At 35.1% G+C, this 21,745-nt stretch overlaps 1 protein-coding gene across 1 annotated transcript in view; it reads right to left on the reverse strand.

The window, feature by feature from the left end:
- The window catches only part of LOC118637389 (transmembrane protease serine 11G-like), a 45,049-nt gene extending 26,300 nt beyond the window's left edge, over positions 1 to 18,749 (reverse strand). Inside the window, exons 1-3 of the mRNA XM_036272803.1 lie at positions 18,692 to 18,749; positions 3,014 to 3,135; positions 2,334 to 2,455 (exon numbers count right to left, since the gene is read on the reverse strand). Of these exons, the coding sequence (XP_036128696.1) occupies positions 2,334 to 2,455; positions 3,014 to 3,135; positions 18,692 to 18,702 (255 nt within the window). The 5' untranslated portion in view covers positions 18,703 to 18,749. The remainder of the gene's footprint in view (positions 1 to 2,333; positions 2,456 to 3,013; positions 3,136 to 18,691) is intronic.
- Between the last annotated feature and the right edge of the window lie 2,996 nt (positions 18,750 to 21,745).

Here is a 21,745-nt window from a genome sequence, read left to right on the forward strand (position 1 = left end):
ATCTGTGGTTGTACAAACCTATTCACTAGCATTGATTCATCAATCTGGCTTTTCAGAAAAAAAGATGATCATGGGCCAAACCTCAAGTGAACTTGAGTCTCAACAATTATTTCCTCAAATCAGAAGAGAAGAGTTGCCAAATTATGTGTGTTGTACAAGTGCTGTTCACTGATCTGGTTTCATTTATGCGATTTTCTCTGGTGAGGCTCCATGTCAAATCATTTTAGATAGGTTGGTAAGCATAAGTTTATTGAAAAATCAATAGTTATTAAAAAAATCAATGACCATGTGTTTTCCTTCTAACATGAAGAAAAATTTGTTTACTTAGGAAATAATTTTATATACACACATGCACATTTATATGACAAAACCTAATACATATTCATTGTAAAAAGTTATAAAAAGCTAGCAATACAGCAAAGCGTAAAGTATTAAAATAACTTCTAAATCACTGTAGAACACCTATATTTTTTATATATATACTTCTAGATTTTTACTTAGATTTTTATAAAATTTATTATAAGTTCTCTAACTATCTACTTCTATTCTCTTTTTAATTTCATTATTATTTGTTGTTGTTTCCCTTTAAACCACAGCTTTGTGAATCATGTTATTGCCAATGGTAACTGAGAATGTAAACAGTCTAAATTATTGAGCTCCAAAAGGCATCTCTAAATTTCATTTTAGGTACTGGCTTTAATCATGTCTTCCAAGAACATGTTTGCTAGAACTGTAACTCACAGTCTAAATCAGGGATCAGCGAATTACAGCCTGTAGGACAAATTTAGCCAACCACTCGTTTTTGTGTGCCTATCATCTAAAAGTGGTCTTCACATTATTTTAATAGTTGAAAAATATTAAAAAATAATATTTTGTCATAGCTAAATATTTTACAAAATTTAACTTTCAGTGTCCAGCATACAGTTTTACCGGAGCACAGCTCCACTTATTTGCTGACGTATTGTCTGTGGCTGCAGTGGCACTACAATGACAGATTTGAATTACTTCAGAGGGACTCTGTGGCCTGCAAAGCTGAAATTATTTACTATCTAGCATTTTACAGAAAAAAGTTGCCAACTCCTGGTCTAAATTACTGTACTTCTGTACTGTTCTTCTAAATTATGATACTTTTCTTATGTTGTCACCATTTGCATTCTAGAAGACAGGACCAATACTAGTAAATTGTTTATTTATTTCCTTCATCTCTTCGATGAGTATTTCTATGATTCTACCATGTGGCAGACACTGTGACAGGTACCAGAGTTAAAAGAACAAGTAGACTTAGCCCCTCACACATCCAGAGGGGCCTAGACATACAACAGTGATGATGTCCCAAAGCGGTAAGTGCTCCAGCAGAGGTGTGTGAAAAGTTCTGTGAAACAGATGCTAACATCCATTCAGACATTACTTTTCATACTTTTTATTCTCAACATAAACTGTTTTTCAGAATAATTCAGAGAGGTGGGCATGATTATCCTTATTTTGAAGAAACCTTGAGGGGTGAAGCAGCTTTCCCAAAGTTGAGACTCTGACAAAGAGTAGAATTGGGAAAGGAATCCAGGTGTTCTGATTTCAAAGCTTAGACTGTCTCCAAGTCAATAGATTTCTTCCTGTAACAAAAATATTCTCTACCCTGCCAACCTCACTTAGTTGCATCTCTCCAGTCATTTCATCACCTTCTACTTTTGGTTGGGAAATGGCTGAAGAAATGTTTCTGAACCTGACAAGAATGATCTTTCATCTTTGGTTAATGCTTGGCTCAGGAGAAGCTGTGTATACAACTGGAGTCTTCGGTGGAAGTGTGCGTTCCTGTGCTATATTTTTAGGAATAAATATTCAGTATAATTGCCTTATGGGAAATGTATTAGGGTCATACACACAGCAGGTGTGTGATAAACAGTATATGGTAATGTCGTTTGTGCCTGAATGATTGAGTTATGTTTCCAGATACTCTATTTTGTTGTTGTTGTATTTAAGCCTTTTTTTTTTTTTTTCTGTTTATCTTATGTTGTTCAGTCTTCGGTGCAGTCATTGTTTTCCAGTGTACCTGAGACAATGTTGGTTAGGGTTGCCAGGATTAGCAAATAAAATAGTTAAATTTTAATTTCAGGTAAACTATAAATGATTTTTTTTTCATATGTGTTTAAAATACTGAACAAAGTATTTTTTCAGGAAATTATGAAATTAAAATTTAGCTGGGCATTCTGTATTTTATCTGGCAAACCCAATATAGGTGCAATTTGGTGTGTTCTCAACTCGCCCCTTTATTTTAACCTTCATCTTCCCAACAGAATTGTCAGGATAGGAATGGTACCAGAAAAACTTAGACTTACCTCATCACTGATTTTTTGTTTTAAGTCAATCCTAACTTTTGAGTGTTCTACTAAAAAATCAGGATTATATTCAATACTTGGGATCTGGAAGGAGGTTTGATAATAGTGCAACTTTTTATGATCTGGAAAGGAGAACAAAAATGCATGGTTTCTCTTCAGTATATATGAGTTATATAAATAACAGAAATAGAGGGGACAGCATGAAAAAATGTCCTATAATTGATAAACTTCTGACAATTAAACATATATCTGGGGCCAATATCTTCCTCTTCCTTTTTAAGATTGCACGTTCTCTTAGTCATGTAGTTTTGTTGTTTCCTGATGCAAATTATCTCAAATTTAGAATTGCTACTAAAATAATATTTTTATTCTCAGTATATTAATTAATATTAAACCATAAATAACATAGGATATCAATCTATGGCATTAGTCAAGAAATAATATTATGTGAACTAAGTCAAATTTTAAATGCTAGAAGCATTTTTTACACATAGAGGATTATAATTTCCAAAATGTAGATACATTTATGCAAATCAACATTACATTGTTCAAAGTATATATACATTTATGCAAATTATTACTGCAATGAAAATTATATTAAAAAATATTGAGATTGTGAAATAATTGAGTGGATATTTAAAATTTTAAATTAAAAAAAATACAATGAAATAGATTCTTACCAAATGCGAAAAAATAAACAAGGAGACCGATGATCATTGCAAGAACCAACACAACACCTGAAACAATAAGGGCAATTGCCCATGGTTTCAAATAATTTGTTCTTCTGCCTCGTATTGGTGGCCTTTTGAGAGAGAGTAATATGTTAAAAATAAACAGAACTTAAACTCTAGAATCTCAGTTTCACATAGTTTTGACATAAATTGTCTCCCCCCACCCCACCCCGGAATTTATGGTTAGCTCATATTGCATTTGGTAACATTAGAATATATTTTTCAATAAAAAATTAGAAAAAATACTGTCGATGAAAACTCATTGATGTTTGACTTTATAATTGATTTTAAAAAGTCAGAATCATACCACGGTGACTATGTTTTCATGTATTTCCCAGTCCATTAACTAGATGTTCTAAAATAGTTTCACTTTGCAAATGAAGTAATACCATATATTTGGTTTATGTGCTTCAAATCACAATGAGCCTCAAAAAGTGAGGACATATGGGTAACTCCTCTCATTCTAGCATGAACAGAGACTCAGAGTGACTACTAAAACATCAAAATTGGATATTGGAAGAGCTAGAATTAGGACTCGGACTATTATGGCTCTACACACATCTGTACGTAAATCCATAATCCTCACTTATAAAACAAGTAATCAGTAATACATATACAGAGCATCTAAAACAGAACAGAAGAAGACAGAAGAGAATAATAAAGAAGAAATAATAAACCAAAAGGAGATCATATATATAATGGACAAATAAATAGTGATAGGCCAGGACTTTGAACCCAGGAACTCATGAGAACCACCTGTGGTATATGATGAATATCTATTTCATAGGATTAAGATTCAAACCTGTGATTTTTCTAGATAATATTGCATGGAATACCGCCATATTTATTTGAATAAATAATGAATCAATTTAAAGAAAAATATTACAATAATAGTACCAATAGCATACAAATATGGCAAAAAGTATAAAACTGGTATGCAAATGATTGACCTTTGGCAAATCTTTGTGGAAACAGGAAAATGAAACAAAGCTCTTCCCCCATCCAAGTTTCAGGGTCTACAACCTACAGACCAAATCTGAACAGTTATAGAATTGAGACAGGCTAGAAGCGGACCAACAGGGCTTGTCCAGAAAGATCTAATGCATGAGAGAACTGGACAGGAATATGGATCTAAGAATTAGAAGTACTGCTTCCAAATACACACAGAAAAGGAGAAGAAGGAATTACCTTCTTTGGGATTGGAAAATAGAGGCCCCAGCTAAATAACTGAAAATATATCTGAGATGTGCCTTTTGGCATTGATGATCTGGAGGAAGCAGGGATGCTTCTGTATCCTTGTATTCAGGCAAAGAAGCTAGAAGCAGTTTTCCCACCCCAGGACCTATAACCTAAACTCTGATAAGTACCACAGGTAGTATTAAGTGAGTTCTTCTGTGTTTCTGGAAGGATCTAAAATTACCCTGACCTGCTACTCTTTGGCTGATGGCAAGACAAGAGTGCCTGCAACAATCTGAAAATACCTGAAGTATTGATAGAAAAGCTGGGATCCCACTGGAGTACAGGCAAGAGTTAACGAACATATTTATCACCTTTATTAGTAAGATCATGGGCAATCATAAACTCATTCAGTTGACATTTGCTGATTTCTTCTGTATGGCCAAACACTTTTTGCTCAAGATTCAAAAATGAATAAGACATAGTCTCCCATCTTTAAGAATGTACAATCTAGAGAGACACACTAAGTAACAACTATAATACAAATGACAAATGTTATAATGGAACTAGGCCCAATATGCTATGAGAGATAAGTGGGTACAAATGGTTTTGCCTTTAAAAAGTTGTTCTTTAAACTTGGCCTTGAAGGCTGAAGAATAGAAATTGGCAAGGATGACATGTACTGCAGGCAAGGGGAGCAGCACAAAGAGAAAGACAAGGAGAAATGAAGCAAGGACAAGGGCTTCTCAAAGACATACTCGAGAAAGTCAAGTTAATGAACAAGAATAGAGATAAACTTAATGCATGTATTCATTAATTAACTCAGTAGATATTTATTGAGCATTACCATGTACAAAGTAGGGAAATACAAAAAGAATCTTACGTAGATTGTCCTCTCAAGAAACTTACAGTCTTACAGAGGAGAAGGAGCACAATGCACAATAATTGCTACCAGAGTTGCAGAGATTTTCTAATAGCTTTTGAAGAAGGACTAATGATTTCTCTTTGGAGGAAATAATGGCTGCAGAATAGTGATAATTTTAAAAAAATATTGGACCCATTTTCTCACTGTCATCCCTCTGAGTCAGATAGGGAAAACAATTTCTAAAGAGGGAGCTTATTTTGCAATAGAATTCTCATCTCCAAAAGCATATGGTTTCCCACAAAACTCTTCTACTTCCAACACCGGAAACATTGTGATTGAATTACAGACTTAGATCTGTATAAACCAAAATTAATTTTAGACTGTAATGCAGAATAGAAATGAGAAAATGGAGCTGCAGCCTGGGAGACACAGATTCAGGCAGCAACTTAAACTGTGTTTTCCTGAGACAGAGGGAAGGTTGCCATTTATAGTGCAAGTTCCCACCTAGTTTCCCAATTAGGTCCATTTTATGTAAATGAAGTGCAAATTGTGCAGTTCTGATTGGATGGGGGCAGGTCTCCGTTGGTAAAAAGACAAAACCAGGGCATCCTCTGCATTGGTTGACTCATATGCTTCACATACACAGGTGGGGCATAGTGTGGGAAGCTGAGAGTTCAGTCTAGGTTATTCCTTTCCCGTATGCACAGTATGTGAAGAACCACTGTCAGCAAATGGCTCCTAGGCTCTAATTATTTATAAAATTTGGGCCCCTGGTTGACCATGGGAAGCCCATCTCAACAGATAAATTTCTTTTTGAGGATTACATCAAATGAATCTTCCTTTTCAGAGTCCACATAGAAGTAACAAATGAAAATATAAATTTCCTTAACAAAGCAGCCACGACTTAGAATATTTATTCTTAGACGCTTTAAAAAACTAAATAAAATTGTCATTCTATTTGTTAGTACTAATATGATTTTAATTTACACATTGACTAATTTCAGATTGTCATTCCAATCTGTGGTTATTCCAGATTGGCGGAGTTTGCACCTCATACATAATAGGTAAATGTTTGTCTACTACATAAGAAAATGTGTTATCAGGTGGTAGACAGCCCTAAGTTATTTGCAACAAAAGAACTATTTTTAACAGAGTTTTGCTAGAGATACATTTTTCAAACATAGCAGGAGGGGAGAGATTAACAGTTCCTTGGAATCAAGATACATTGACAAGTTTTGTACTTACAGATTGCTAAAGGACAGTTCTCTTCTCTTTCTTTCTTGGCTTCTTTCTCCCTTTCATTCCAGTTTAAAAAATTTAATTTTGTTAAGACTATCCCAGTAAGATGACTAAACAGGTTCATTGCAGTGCAGGAACACAGCCTTAGAGAAACTTTTGACATTTAAGCGAAAGAAAAATATGTGACTTCATCTCGGAGGTATTCCTGACAAAGCAAAGATGAGCCACTGCTCATCTGTGGTTAATGAGAGCTACCCACTCAGCAGGCCAGTCTAGAAAATTTTTCACAAAGAATTAAGGCATTTTGAAAAGTATCTTCTTTTAAATCCCTCCTCTACCTTTGTTTAAATTCTGAGTGCTCATTACCCAGACTTTCTCATGAAGAGGAACTTCTTGAAACTCAACAGAATGTAATGAACTCTTCTGGCTCTTTTCAATATCAGCCATTTTCTTTCAATGTAACAATCTTTTATGAAGGTACATCTTCAGGTCCTTTTCCCTCAGATAGCTCTCCTGACATGTTATTTTTCCTGGGACTTTTTAAATGGCTTATATTATGAGTATTGTCATCAAGTGATTCAAGGATGAGAAAAAAAAAGGTTTCTTTCTGCCACAGAGTTGCCACATGATTGTCCAGCATAATGGTTAAGAGTGTGGGTTCTGTAGCCTGCTGACCTGAGTTCCTATGCCAGCTCCCCCACCATCAGACATTGGCAGGCTTTCAGCCTCTTTGTGCCTCAACTTCCTTATCTATAAAATGGGGGTAATAATACCCATCTTAAAGGTATTGCATACTCTTGCAAAGACAAGTGAGTTAATATATTTAAGAGCACTTAGAACAGTAATCAAAACATGGTGAGGATTTAGGAGTTTTATTTTATTATTTTTATTATCAAAAGCAGCAGAGAAATGATACCATGAGTACATGATGGAGTGGCATGAGCTGATGGAACGTGTGTGCTTGATGGTAGATGTGGCTGCTCTTAAAAGAAAGAGGTGGGAACTGGTGCCCAGGACCTTGGAATCTGAGTGGCAACACCAGGTACAAACTATGCACAGACTGGGATGTATCTTGGGAGCCTAGCAAAGCCCTGATAATCTCCAAAGAACATCCCAGTAGATAAGAGATTCCAAGTTTAGGGGAAGGAGGACCACGAGAGCCTTCAAGACTAGTCACAGGGCCCTGGCCAGTTTGGCTCAGCAGTTAGAGCATTGGCCTGTGGTCCAGAGAGACCCAGGTTCAGTTCCTGCTAAGGGCGCATACCTCGGTTGCGGTTTGTCCCTGGCCCAGGATGGGTCGTGTGGGTGGCGGCCACTCGATGTGTACCTTTCACGTCGATGTTTCTCTCTCTCTCTCTCTCCCCCACTCTGTCTGAACAAAAAATTGAAAAATGTACTCGGGCGAGGATAAAAAAAAAACTAATCACAGGGTTCAGATGTAGGCATCACGTGGTAAGCACAGTTTGGAGCATCCACAGGGAAAGAGTTATTGGACAATAATAATGGGTATGAGAAAATTTAAGACAAGATGGGTGAGTCATGTATCAGGTTTTAATCCACTGCCTAGGGAAGACAGAATGCTGGAAGATGTCATGAAAATATTAGGAGGTGGTGTTATTACTCATAATAATAGTGGCTTAACAATGATGACAATGATCCTGTTAATTGTACAACAGATATAATGAGATTTTTGTAAAATCTATGATATGAGTAGGAATACTAAAAGTTGTGCAAAAGATTAGATGACCATTTGTGCTTCCTTTTATGTTTCATGTTCTGACAAGCGGTGTGTCTTGTTTCTTTAACCCCATATTACGCAAATAAGAAAGACGTGTTTCATAAAAGAAAAGTTGATTGATGCCATAATTAAAATAACTGGCATTTTAGTTGCAAAGGAGTTCAAAAGGAAATAATCAAGGTTAGAGAGTGCTACTCTTGAAATCTCTGTTCATTAACGCAAATGTACATGGTGAGGTTCCATGAGAAGCTGTTCCCTTAGGGACATTTTAGAGTACTGAGGTCATTAAAACTCACGAGGACCAAAAAAATGTGTATGCCATTGACTGGGGCTATTGAAGAAAAGGTGAGTGTCCAGAGTAGTACTTCCCACCCACTTTGGCCAATATTGATTCATTTTTGTTGGTACCTTTTTCCTGCCTTCTTACTGATATTTTCAATTAATCATCACTTATCCTTAATCATCTTGCTTCCTGCTGCTATTTAACAAGAAAGTTAGACCTTTATAAGAAAGCGGGGTTTGTTTTGAATGTGAATACAAGCAAAAATGGATTAGCTACCAATCTTTTCTAATAAACAAGTCTGACTCTCACTGTATCTGACAGTTGGAAAATAGTTTTTATTTAAAAAATAAAAATTGAAATGTGAAAAGAATATTAAATAAGACCTTTCTTGAGCCAGAAAGAGCTATTGAAAGAACTATTGGATTCTGCTGGAGATGTCACACAAATGCCAAAAGGGAAGGATCATGATAAGTAGGTGACTTGTACAGCTTCAGTGAGTAATCACTGTCAGGAACTTTGACTTTATTTCCAGAGTCTTTGGTGTCTCCTTCCTGCCTTCCTTTTCTCTCTTTCCTTTATTTCTTTTACAGCTATATTGATATATAATTAACATACAATATATTTCACTCTTTTAAAGTATACAATTCAATGGCTCAGTATATTCACAAGGTTGTAGAACCATCATCAAAACCAATTTTCAAACATTCTATCACCCCAAACTGAAAACCTGTACCCATTAATAGTTACTCTCTATTGCTCCCAAACTCAAGCAACCGCTAATCTGCTTTATGTCTGTATGGATGTGTTTATTATAGATATTTCATATGAGTTATATAATCTGTGGTGTTTTGTACCTGTCTTCTTTCACTTAGCATAATATTCTCAAAATTCATCAATGTGATAGGACATATCACCTACATAACCATTTTCTATAGTAGGAGTTAAGACTTCACATCTTTGATTGCCAAATAATATCCTATTTTATGGATATACTACATTTTATTTATATATTCATCAGCTGATGGACATTTGGATCATTTCTATTTTTTGGCTATTATAAATAATGCTGCTATGAACATGCATGTTTAAGTTTTTGTATGGACATGTGTTTTTGTTTCTTTGGGATGTATATCTGAGAGTGAGACTCCAGAGTCACATGATAAGTCTCTGTTTAACATTTGGAAAAAGTTAAACTTTTCTAAAGTGTGTCCAACAGTATAAAAATGTTATAATTTCTCAATATCTTCACTAATCTGTTCTTTTTTTCTTTACTGTCCCATAGTGGGTTTGTCTTTTTTTCCTTTTACTTGGTTTGTCTGCCTCATTCTTATTGCAACACTCTCTTTCTTCCTTAGTCTGTTAACTTCTTTCCCATCTCCCTTTATTTTTTGTTATTTTTAATCACATTTTAAAAAACAAAAATAAGAATTAATAAAATTGTTTACACTTTCCAGTTACTTACTCTTTCTGAACCTTCATATCATGTGAGCTCTCCCTCTCCACAACTCCTTCACTTAATCTGTCTAAATCTGAATTGTATTTCCTATTTTTTCCCGTGTGCATCTTCCTAACACATGTGCTACCTCAGGCAGTCAATGTATTTTATCTGAACAATCACTATAGCCATTCATAGATCTCTTTATCTCCAGATAATTTCCCCTTAAATATATTCTACAATGTTGTTGCCAGAATTATCTTCTAAATATATGGTTTTAAAAAATGTTTTTACTGTTTTATTGACTTTATTGGGGTGACATTGGTTAATAAAATTACATAGCTTTCAGGTGTACAATTCTATAATACCTCATCTGCATATTGTATTGTGTGTTCCCCACCCCAAATAAAGCCAAATATACAGTTCTGATAATGTGATCCTCTAGTTCAAAAACCTTCAGATAGTTCTTATTACATAGGCTATATACTCTTTAGCTTAGTATTCATTTATTCAAGAAATATTTATAGAAATCTCATTATGTGCTAAAAACTGATTTCATTGCTGGGAAAACTATGGTGAACAGTTTAGTAGAAGGAAACTAAAACCAAGCAAAGAATAAGTTTCACTCATGGAAGTAAAATACATGAATGAATTGAGAGTGATTGGAGGCCAGTGGTGGGGTCCTTAACTGGGTAGCAGGGAGTCATCCCTGAATGAAGAGAGGCCATTTGATCTTAGAGGTGAGTTATGAGGAAACAGCTTTAAGAGGAACTGGAAAAGGTCAACCAGGTGGCAGCAAGTTCCTAGAGATGGAACAGGAACAACTTGTTGAGTCCCTGAAGGAAATGAAGCCAGTGTGGCGGGATCACAGTGAGTCCAGGAAAAAGTAGAGAATGTTAAGCCAGAGAGACAGGCAAGGACCAAATCATGGGGCCCCTGAAGGCCATGGCAAAGTGTTATTAATTCTAAGGGTTATAGGAACCCAATGGACAATTTTAAATATCGGAGGACATGATATATTTTACATTTTTTAAAAGAAAAGCCTTTCGCTGGCTGTTTAATTTACTTTTGGACTCTTAATGTGTAGTACTTGCCCTCACTCCCTCACTTGTGCTCTTTTGTTCCTTACGTTCATCCTCCCTTGTTTTGCTTACAATTCTCCCTCTGCCTTAAATGTCCTTTCTCTGTATTTCAAATTTCCTTTTTCCTGGCTGCTGGCGTTTCCATTTCTGGAAACCTTTCACTGTGCTGCTGTAATGCTTTCTCCCTCCGTTAGGGCCAGTTCCTCTCACAGCGGTCTCTCCTCCTTCCCCCAGTGACCAGCTACCTTCGAGTGTCCTATACTGCTTTGTTGTATTGCTCACGATCTATTTTCTGTGCTATTATTTGTGCCAATGGCCTTGTTCTCTCTGCTTCAGCTACCTACTCTCATACTCATGCTTTCTATCTTGTTATTCCCATCATCTTCAATTTCTCCATAATCTAAATTTTAATCATCCAACTCCAACTCTCCAACTCCCACCACTCATCTTTCCAGCTCGCTGCCCCCACTTCAGTCCCAGTGGGATTTGTAATGATGCTGCCATCGTTCACTGCCTCCCATCACCCTCCTGTTGGCAGTGCTCTCTCGCCCCGCACAAACCCCACGGCCCCTCATTATGTCATCCCCTGGCATACATCCTCAGTCCTATAATCCTCTCTCAGTCATAGTCATGTAGTAAAACTCTAACCCTGGTTAAACAGAACTTTCTAGCTACTTTGTGTTTATACAAATGTGGCTGGGAAAAATGCTCAACTATGCTGATGAGTCTCATTTTAAATGCAGGACCACTAACCTTACATTGGTCCTCAGTGCTTCCTGGTTATCATACTAATTAAGTTACTCTCTCTTTCTCCTAGTATGAGAAATATACAATTATTTCATACCTTCTCTTCTCAAGTCTTGGATACCTCCTCTTTTATTCTCACCCTTGGCTAATGGCCTTGATTCCGTTTTACTGAGAAAATAGAAATGATCAGAAGAGAGCATCCACAAGCTCCCACTAACCCTTCTACCACCCCTATTGTGCCTTTTTATGGCTTATTTCTGTGCCTGTGTTCTCTGCCTGTCTTCTTGTTACCACAGTAACGTGTAAAACAGTGCTTGGCCCAAAGTGGGCAATAAATCCTGGATAATTCATTGAACTGACATCTGTTTTCTACAAAGACAATACAATTTAAGTGAAGGGGTTATGGTATAGAGAATGAAAAGATTGAGTTTTTGTCCTATCCTTCTACATTTTGTTAGACTGACTTTGAAAAGAGGAAGTCAAGAATTAAGACAAATATTTAAATAATTAGAAGGAAAATCTCCCACTTTCTCTTAACTGCTCAGATAGATTTTTCAATATCCCACTCATCTGTATAATCTGGTCTGAATGTGATCTATCACATATTAAGAAAGTTTTTTATGTTACTGTTGTCTCATGAGTAAGAAAGAACGTGAGAGTTGCCTATTTATTATTATTGGGTTACATCCAATGCACATTGTACACTATTATGGGTAAGACTCTTATGAAAGTATTTGAATACAATGCAGTGACACACAATTTATGCATCTTTACATGATATTCTACATTTTGTAGCGAATCCTGCAAACTCACAAAGTCTTGAACAGAAAATAAGCAATATTTCTCTTATGTTAGTTTTTTCTTACGCGTTTGCTTTGGTCACAGAAGTCTCACCAGCTCTCTGAAGAGAGGTTGCATGTGCAGTGGAAAGAGGCTGGGTTCTTTGTAGATGGAATGCCTCCACATTCACTAGTCATGTGACCTTGCCTCATTTATTAGAGCTGAGTTTAATAGTTGGTAAAATATAGATGATTCCCACAGAGATATTATGTGAACCTAAAGAGATAGTAAGTGTTCACTCAATGTTAGCTGTTGTTATCAGGCTTGATTAAAGAGAGACTGTGACTGGCTGACCCTGCTAAACAAAATTATATGGTTTAAAAGTGTAAAAAGTTAATAACTGCTCTGACCAAGGCAGTCCAATCACTATGTAAAAGTCTCACTCATTTTGGAGATTCCTGTCTACATGGCAACCAAGGGATCTCTGTCCAGGTAGTACTCTTGTCCCCAGTTTTCTGTTACTCACCCTCATATTTCAGTGGCAAAATACCTGTCAGAGGGTAATTATATTGCTTTATTTAAATATATATGGCATTTATATATATCCGATGAGCTATCTTAATTGTTGGGAGTTCTTTCTGTCTGTGTTTGATAAATTTGCACAGTGTAATCAGAGCCTTGTGAGGGTGGTTCTAGGGAGTCTTAGGGCCCCTCAAAGGTAGGGAGTGGTCCTTTACTCAAGGTTGCCTCACCTATTCCAAACAGGTCTGGAGAATAAAGGGCGAGGTGTAAGGGTATAAGGGTGAAACATAGGTCATCCTGACAATGATAATAATGCTGATGATCATTTTCATTTATATAGCACTTTATAATTTTTGTTTTGTTTTTCACCCTCACCCGAGGACATTTTTGCATTTATCTTCCGATAGAGTGGGAGGGAGAGAGGGAGGAAGAGAAAGAAAGAGAGAAACATTGATGTGAGAGAGACACATCGACTGATTGCTACCCACATGACCCCAACCTGGGCCAGGGACAAACTGCAACCGAGGTACATGTCCTTAGCGGAAACCAAACCTGGGACTCTCTGATCTATGGGCTGATGCTCTAACCTCTGAGCCAAACCAGCCAGGGCACACTTTTTAGTTTTTAAAAAGCTTTAGCATACCCTATAGAACTCAGCATTTCTGTAAGATTCAGATGGTAAATATTATGCCCATTTTTCAATAGAAGCTAAAATGTTTTGCCCAAGAACTTAAAAGTACTAATTACTAGAGCCCACCAAAGTTTCCGCTTTTCTATTTATGAACATTTTCCTCTGTAGAACACAGGTTCTAACCCAAAGTTATAACACAGCAATGACCAATGAAGCATGATAGAAAAATAGAAACTTGGAAAGAGAAAGGTAAATGTTGCTGAGCAGGTTTGTACTAAAAAAATAATTTTACTCTCAACCAAGAACTGAAGGTCTGGAAAAGCCCCAAGATTCATAAGAGTAGGAAATAAGAGAAGCAAATAAGAGCTTCTAGTATTTTGTGGAGTAACACTGGAAACATTGGAGCTGCCCAGCAGACTGTGTGGGAGAGGTATGCCTGTGTCATCTGGTGTATGAGTCTCAAGATGGTGAGGTCACCTGCTGTCTGGACTATGATCTTCAGGGCACCCCAAATGATAATTTCTTGAAGAGACCTAAAACCCTTTGATAAGGAGAGTTAATTCACCTAGAGGTGAGAAAATAAACTATTCTACGAGGTCTCTTTTCAAGAACCTAGCTAGGAATCCAAGTTAAAGAAGTATAATAAGCCTCTAGAAAACCACCTGGTCATTTGTTACACAGGTGCCTCTGGCACAAGGGTCATGATCAAATCCTACTTTAATATACTAAACTCTCTTCTCAGTAGTACCTCCATCGGGCCCATTAGCAATGATAACCTTTTACATTTGTAACCTTTTGAGGTTTTCCTGGTGCTGACCTCAAATATCAATCAGTACAGAGGTAAAAACAGTATTTGAGTCTTGGTTTAATGACACATAGCTATTAACTAGAGAAATCTTGATTCAAAATTAGTTGTTCTGACCTCATACCCAGTGTTTCTTTCATGTTATTTGCTCTAAATTTCTCTTTATTTTGTAACAAAAGCATTTAAGTAATCTGAATTTTAATTTATTAGTTTTTCATAAAACAAAACATGTTTAGAGAGCACATGAACATTTTGCCAGAGAATCAGTATTTGAGTTTGAATTGCAAGAATTATAGAGGATTCCATTTGTATAAACTTGAAAAAATTGACAAATACATGTAGGTACTATCAAAACAATATTTAATTGTAGTAATTATAAAAAACAACAATAAAATTTTAAATAAAATTATTCATAGAATTTTCACCTACCTTTTTTGTGATATATTTTTATGCCCACTGGAGTGTATATATTACCCTCTGTAATAAACCCATAAATGAGCATTTGTTTCTTAAATAAAGGGCTGTATTTTTTATTTTTCTTGAGGACATCAACCCATTAGGTTTACACATATGAAATTGACATTTGTGTAGGTGAAAAGTGGTAAAATATTGACGTTTTCATATGGTTCAACCTAATAGGTTGGAGAATTTGGATAAATTGTAGATATTCTCTGAAGAGTATGAATGGATATAGGTAGGTTTGTTGGTTACATGTCAGGGAGTTGAAGGAATTCTCATCTAATTGATCAATTAACTTGATCTCTTTGAAGTAATTGAAACACAAGAGGACTCATGGTGAGAACTGGAAATTGGAGGAGGCTAGAGAAGTTGAAAATAATCATTGCAAAAAATTGGAGTATTAACTAAGGTTAGGAATAGTGGGTAAGAGTTGGGAGTTATAATGAACTGGCACTTCTAGCACATTAGTGAGATTTTCTGTAGCATTCTTCAGTGGCAGAGGTGAGTCATTGTTCAGACAGTTGTATTTTCTCTAGAGTGTAGCCAGGTATGAATGATGAAAGAAATAAGGGACAAGAGAATTTAGTGGAGTTTAAGATATCGTTAAAAGATTGTTGAAATGATGAACCTAAGAATCACACACACACATGCACACACACACACACACACACTCATCTTTGTGTGCGTGTGCGTGCGTACGTGCGTGTGTGTATGTGTGTGTGTTTGATGGGGATAAGAACTGATGGATATGAAAAATTCATAGAGTGGAAGAGCTAATGAATTTTTTTAAGTGATATATTAGAAGTAACTAAGTCTGTAAGAAGGAAGGTTAGGATAGTGATAGTTGTCCAAAGTTATGATTCAGAGAAATTCCAAGTCATGACAAAGTCTGGGGTGTGGATATGAAAGTCATTTTGAAAAGAATTATAGAGATGAGAAGATCAAGGAAATAAATGACTAGGATGTTGAAAATCAACCACATGGGGACTTTTGCTAGCTAGGGTAAACACAGGACTTGTACTACAGAAGATAGGGAAGAAAGTGTCAGTATTTTAAAAATCAGGGCATAATCATGGGTCCATAGAACAGTGAGGAGGAGGAAAAGAGGATGGAGAGCAGAACTGTGTGATCCGCAGAGGAACAAGGCAATTTACAAGGGTGTGGAGAGTTAATGGTCCGAGGTGACATTAGGGAGTGATCGGATAAAAACTAAATCAACAATAATAGAGTCTTACTTGAAAGGGCTGTGAAAATGCTATCTCCCATGTGTATGTGTGTGTGGGGGGGTTATATTTAAATTTTCTAGGTATATAAGGAATATTCAGAAAAAAAAAGTTTAGGATTTAGGGTAGTTTGTAACCATAAAATGGCATTCCAGAAATTGTGAAAGTGCAGATCATTTATCCTAAGGAATTTTGAATGTGTACAAAAATCAGCCAGAAGGATGTTCATTATTAATTTGTTTACAATTTTAGCAAGATTGAAAAAAAATGAAATAGAACAGGTTTAAATGAAAGATAATCTATCATAACATTTTTCTGTAAAATACTTAATTCACATATAAAGCAAATATATTTGTGTTTTGCTAATCTTATTTTATAATATATGATAAAATATGAATATGCATATGTATATATATGCATAATATGTGTATATATGTTCTGATAAAATTTAAATTGCACTTTTAAACTTGGAATTATGCTACTTCTGAGATATTCTTACTCTTTTTAGGGGCCATTTATCTTTTTATTTTTTTGTATCTAGTTCTAGTCCTACAATGTCAGTGCTAAACTCCTAGAGCCCAAAACACTATTACAGAAAATAAGGGCAGCCTCTCATTTAAATGATAAGTTTGGTTTACAAATTAAAATTATTAGGTCCTAGTGATGTATTTTATTGTAAACTAATTAATTATTTTATTTATTCTTTATTCATATGTTTTCACTTGACAAGAATTCTTTTATGCCTATTGTTATAAAACCAAACCTTGATTTTAACTATCAATGTGGAAAATAACTTAAAATTCGCTAATAGGTGTTACTACATAAGAAAGATTCTAGGTGGTTGCCATAGCTGGGGGTTGGTAGTTGGGCAAAATGGATGAAGGTGATCAAAAGGTACAAACTTCTAATTATAAAATAAATATCAGAGATGTAATGTACAGCATGGTGACTATAGTTATTAATACTACATGTATTGTACATTTGAAACTTGCTAAGAGAGTAGATATTAAAAGTTCTTATCATAAGAAAAAAATGTGTTACTATGTTTGGTGACAGATGTTAACTAGACTTTCTGTGGTCACAATATATACAAATATTAATTCATTATGTTGTACACCTGAAACTAATGTACTGTTATATGTAAACTATATCTCAATCAAAAAGACTAATATTTTTGTGTCAGGCACAGATAAATGTAAAATTATTCAGAAACTCATTGTAGGAACATAATAATCCAAGGAATCTATTTCATAGTTACTCATTTTTTGGAAAGAAAAAACAAAGACTAAATGTTATAAATGTATTTATACCTATTTATATCATGATATCTAAATACAGAGTGGCTTACTATAAAGTAAACAAACTATTTTAGTATGAAAAGAAGTCTTTAAAAATGGTATGAAATCTAGTTAAGTCAAATGGACAAGATCAAAACAACCAGTAGGTGATGAGTTGCTAGTTGGAAATTAGTTGGTCCCAAATAAATTTGAAGAACAGTTAAATGGTTCAACTTATATACATGTGCCAAGAATCCTACTAGATACTGGCGTATACAACAAAGAATAAGGTATATTTTCTTCACTTTACTAGCAGGTGACAAAAGCTAATAAAGTTTCATTTGTGTATTTCAAATGGAGAAAATCCTCTGACTTAATTACACTGAGGCATGAATTATCAATGGGAAGAGTAGGGATTGCTTTTCAACAGCACCTCTCCACCCATCCCTCTACGCCCACACCTTACTCTCTCTCGGAACTACAAAGCCAAGGAAAACCAAACCAAAAAATTGTAAAGTAGTCATACTGATTTATCTTGATGTGGAATGGAACTGTAGACTTTTCAAGAGATTTTGGACCTGGAGGAGACAACTTTGAAAATCTTGAAAATAGAAAGTAATAGGAATGAAGAGATCTAAATGGCTTCTTGGTCTCTTCCCAGATGTAGGTCTTTTGCTTTCCCCAGTTTATTTCAGTCTATTGTTCCTGTTTCTCTGCCTTTATGTTACTCTCATTTCTATAGCCATCCAAGTCTATTAATTTATAAAAATTTTATGATTATTTCTTCTCTCTTTGATATTCTTATGTACAAATTGTCCTTCCATTGTTGTTAAAATTTTATTTTAAAAGGCAAAGAATTTCTCAAAGGACATTAAATTTTAGATTTATCTTTTGGAGTTTTAATTATATTTATCAATTTCAAAATAGAGGTTAAAATATAATACTTCTTATATAATTTGTATATTTCCTCTATTTTCAATGTATCAATTAAATGTATAATTTGGAAAGATTACAAATAGCATTATATATTCTAAACTCTGAACTGAGAGTGAAAAAGACACATTCTTCCATGTCCCACCCTCTCACTGCTACAAATTTACAATTTTTACCTTAGGCTCTCTGTTTTTCCTCCCTTTTTACATTAAACTTTCCAGTAAAAATTTAACCTGTTAAACTTTTTAGATCCTAAATATAAAATTGTTAGCATGGTTTCCTGAAATAAAAAACTATTAGCATTACTATGTTATTTTCTCCAACAGCAGTAGGAAAAGAAACAATTAAGTTCCCAATTCAGATTAATTGCCTAAATTGGAAATTACCATCTGAAACAAATCTTTTAAAACATGAAATAAAAATTAAACTTACTGATACATCATACACTGTTGAGAATGCAAACTCCTCCACCTCTGTGCTGCTTTGTGATTTCTTGTCAAATGAATAGCATCCTGGCATTCTTTCAGACTTGTAAGCTGACTAAAGAAAGAATGCTTAAGGATTTAAAATAAACAAGTTTGACCAGTTGGGATGGGTAAAGTTCAACCAATACTATGGTTTGAAGTGAAGAATCACTTGATAAGTCTTGACTGCGGGAAAAATTTCATGGTTCTGGCTAATTAAGCGAGAAACAATACTGTGTCCAAAACCTAAGTAACACCCTTGACTACTTTGCATGGTTTTGTGTTTGACTTTCCTTCCAGGGGTGGCACTCTTCGTTCTGAGTCAGGACAAGTCTGGTCTTTGTGCCCTGCCATTTATCTCTTTCGGAGGCAAGGTTTTTCTAAAGCATTTGCTACCCTTGATTTGCCTTTCTTAGTGCAATGGTACATGTGCTCATTATGCCTGGCTCAATAATTCATCTGCATTTACTCTAAAGGGGAATCTGGCTTGAAAGAGGGAAAACATATATATATATTTGTGCAAACTGCCATTTTAAAGGGCTTCACCACTGATTGTCTCCTCTCCAGGTGCTCTCCTCTATGGTCAGCTCAGTGTCTACCTTCTCTGAGTTTTCTGTCAGTGCAACCCTACCTCACTGTAAGATTCAAGTAATTTAATCAGACTCTATCCACCAGGGTATATAGACTTGAAGATAACTCCTGCAGGATGTTTCCCTTTAATTTCCCAGCTTTCACACTACATGAACACTCTGAACCCATCCTTTCCCCTCAGGCAGAAATCTAGTTTTAGTTTTGCTTACTTACAAGTTTGTAGACCCGTTTCTCCTATTAGATAGTGAAACAGGTGAGGCCAGAAACTGTGATGTGTTTTACTAAATGCATGTACCAGCACTTCTGCAAACACTTCAACATTCAATACTTAGCTGAGTTTTTTTTTCAGTCGATTTGACAATCAACATTCAGATTCAGGTAGTCCCTCCATTGTTATGAGGGGAAAAATAAACATATTTCAGCAAAACAGCAACATATAATTACAATTAATAAATGAACATATGAAATATGTTCAACTTGGGTAATAAATAAAAATTCTATACCTTTGTCAACTTTTCTATTTATGTATGACAAATTATAACAAACTTAGCCACTAAAACAACAGGCATTTATTATCTGTTTTTAATTTGGAGCTGAAATCTCAGTGAGCTCAAGTTTGTTCTCTGTTTAGCCTCTCAGAGGCTGAAAGCAAGGTGTGAACTCATCTGGGTTTCTATCTGGAGGCTATAGTGAAGAATCACTTCCCAGCTCATTCAGGCAGTTGGAAGAATTAAGTTCTTTGCAGAAAGACTAAGATTCCTGTTTCTTTGTTACTGTCAGCCAAGGCTGACCTTGGCTTCTAAAGTCTACCTGCATTCCTTGATACATGTTTCCCTCTATCTTCAAGCCAACAATAGTGTGTCTTCTCACACTTAGAATCTCTGACTTCTCTGGTACCAGAAAGAGAAAATTCTCTACTTCTGGAGATTCTACATCTAAAGAATTAGATTAGACCCACCTGGAAAACCTCTTTTTTGATGAACTTAAAGTCAACTGATGAGTAATTTTAAACACATCTACAAAATTTCTTTTGCCATGTAATGTAACATAACCATGGGTATGATATCTCATTATATTCACAATGAGATACAAGCAGAAATTTAGAATTTTGGAGTTCTGTCTACCACAATACTAAAAGAAAGTATTGTTTTCTATCTTTAAGTTATATCTTTAAGATATCTGGGGATATGGTCAGTTGGTACAACAGTTTCAGAAAGCAAACTTGCTGAAATGGTAAGGAGGAAGGAGTTTCTGTGCAACAGGACCATTGATGCATGAGACATCATAGTGTGTTTAGAGCACTAGAAGTACTTTTTAAAAACTAAAATGAAGAAAGGGAAAACCAAAGGTAGGTGATTAAAATGAAAATAGAAAAAGGATAATCATGATATTTTTGTACATCAAGAAAATGGATTTTGTCTTTACCCTATATATCAAAGGTTCTTGATTGTGTGTGTGTGTGTGTGTGTGTGTGTGTGTGCGCGCGCCTTGTTCATATCCATTTCGGCTAACTGGAGAAGACTTTGGACCATTTCTCATAATAGTGTTTTTAACTTCATAAAATAGTGTTTTTAACTTCAAAAGAATACATAGAACTATACAGAAATAAACATATGGCAATATAGTTATCAAAATATTTTTAAATTTTGTGATTTAGTAATAAGTACACTCCTCTATTAACATTAAATGATATCAGATAGCAATGGATCTAATAATAATTTCAAAGTTGTGATGGGTATAAATATATTTTGATACATATGTAACTGTTAAATGACATAAAAATATCTAGGATTTCTCTTGGTGACAAAATCAGTACTACAGCTTATGTTACTGTTCTTTTTTTCTGTCTATGTTACAATGGAATGAAGTAATACATTTCTTTCAAAAGTTAGTAAAAATAAAGATGATTTTTTTTCTATTAAGGTTGTTGGGCTATAAATTAAGTATTTCTTTTGTAAGAGGTGGATAAATTAGAGGTATTTGAAACTGGTGCAGGAGAATGGACTAGAGGACATCAAGATTAGAAAAGGAAGATCTTTTTGAGGTTCTTCCAACAGTCCAGACTGGTGATGTTGGGAATAAAATAGAAGTTTAAGTCATTTGAATTTTTGAGTTTAAAAAATTGAAGCTATATGTGGTTCATACACTTAGATGTTGAAATTGATCACAATGAAGATAAGAGTTAGGTAGAGAGATCTATTTTGAGCAAGTGACTAGTACCTCAATAAATGTGGAGAGTGATCAAGAGATTGGCAGTAATTAGGCAGCAATATGTGGTATAGGTAGAGGCATGAGCCTATGCACTAAAATAGTGTGTGTGTGTTTTATATATATATGTGTGTATACATATATATATAATACAAGAATGCAACACTAATTGTTAGGAGACTATACAAGTATTTGGAAGCCTTTAGTTGGGAGTTGGAAGAAT

The sequence above is a fragment of the Molossus molossus genome, unplaced genomic scaffold (genome assembly GCF_014108415.1).
Source record: "Molossus molossus isolate mMolMol1 unplaced genomic scaffold, mMolMol1.p scaffold_m16_p_1, whole genome shotgun sequence".
Lineage (NCBI taxonomy): Eukaryota > Metazoa > Chordata > Mammalia > Chiroptera > Molossidae > Molossus > Molossus molossus.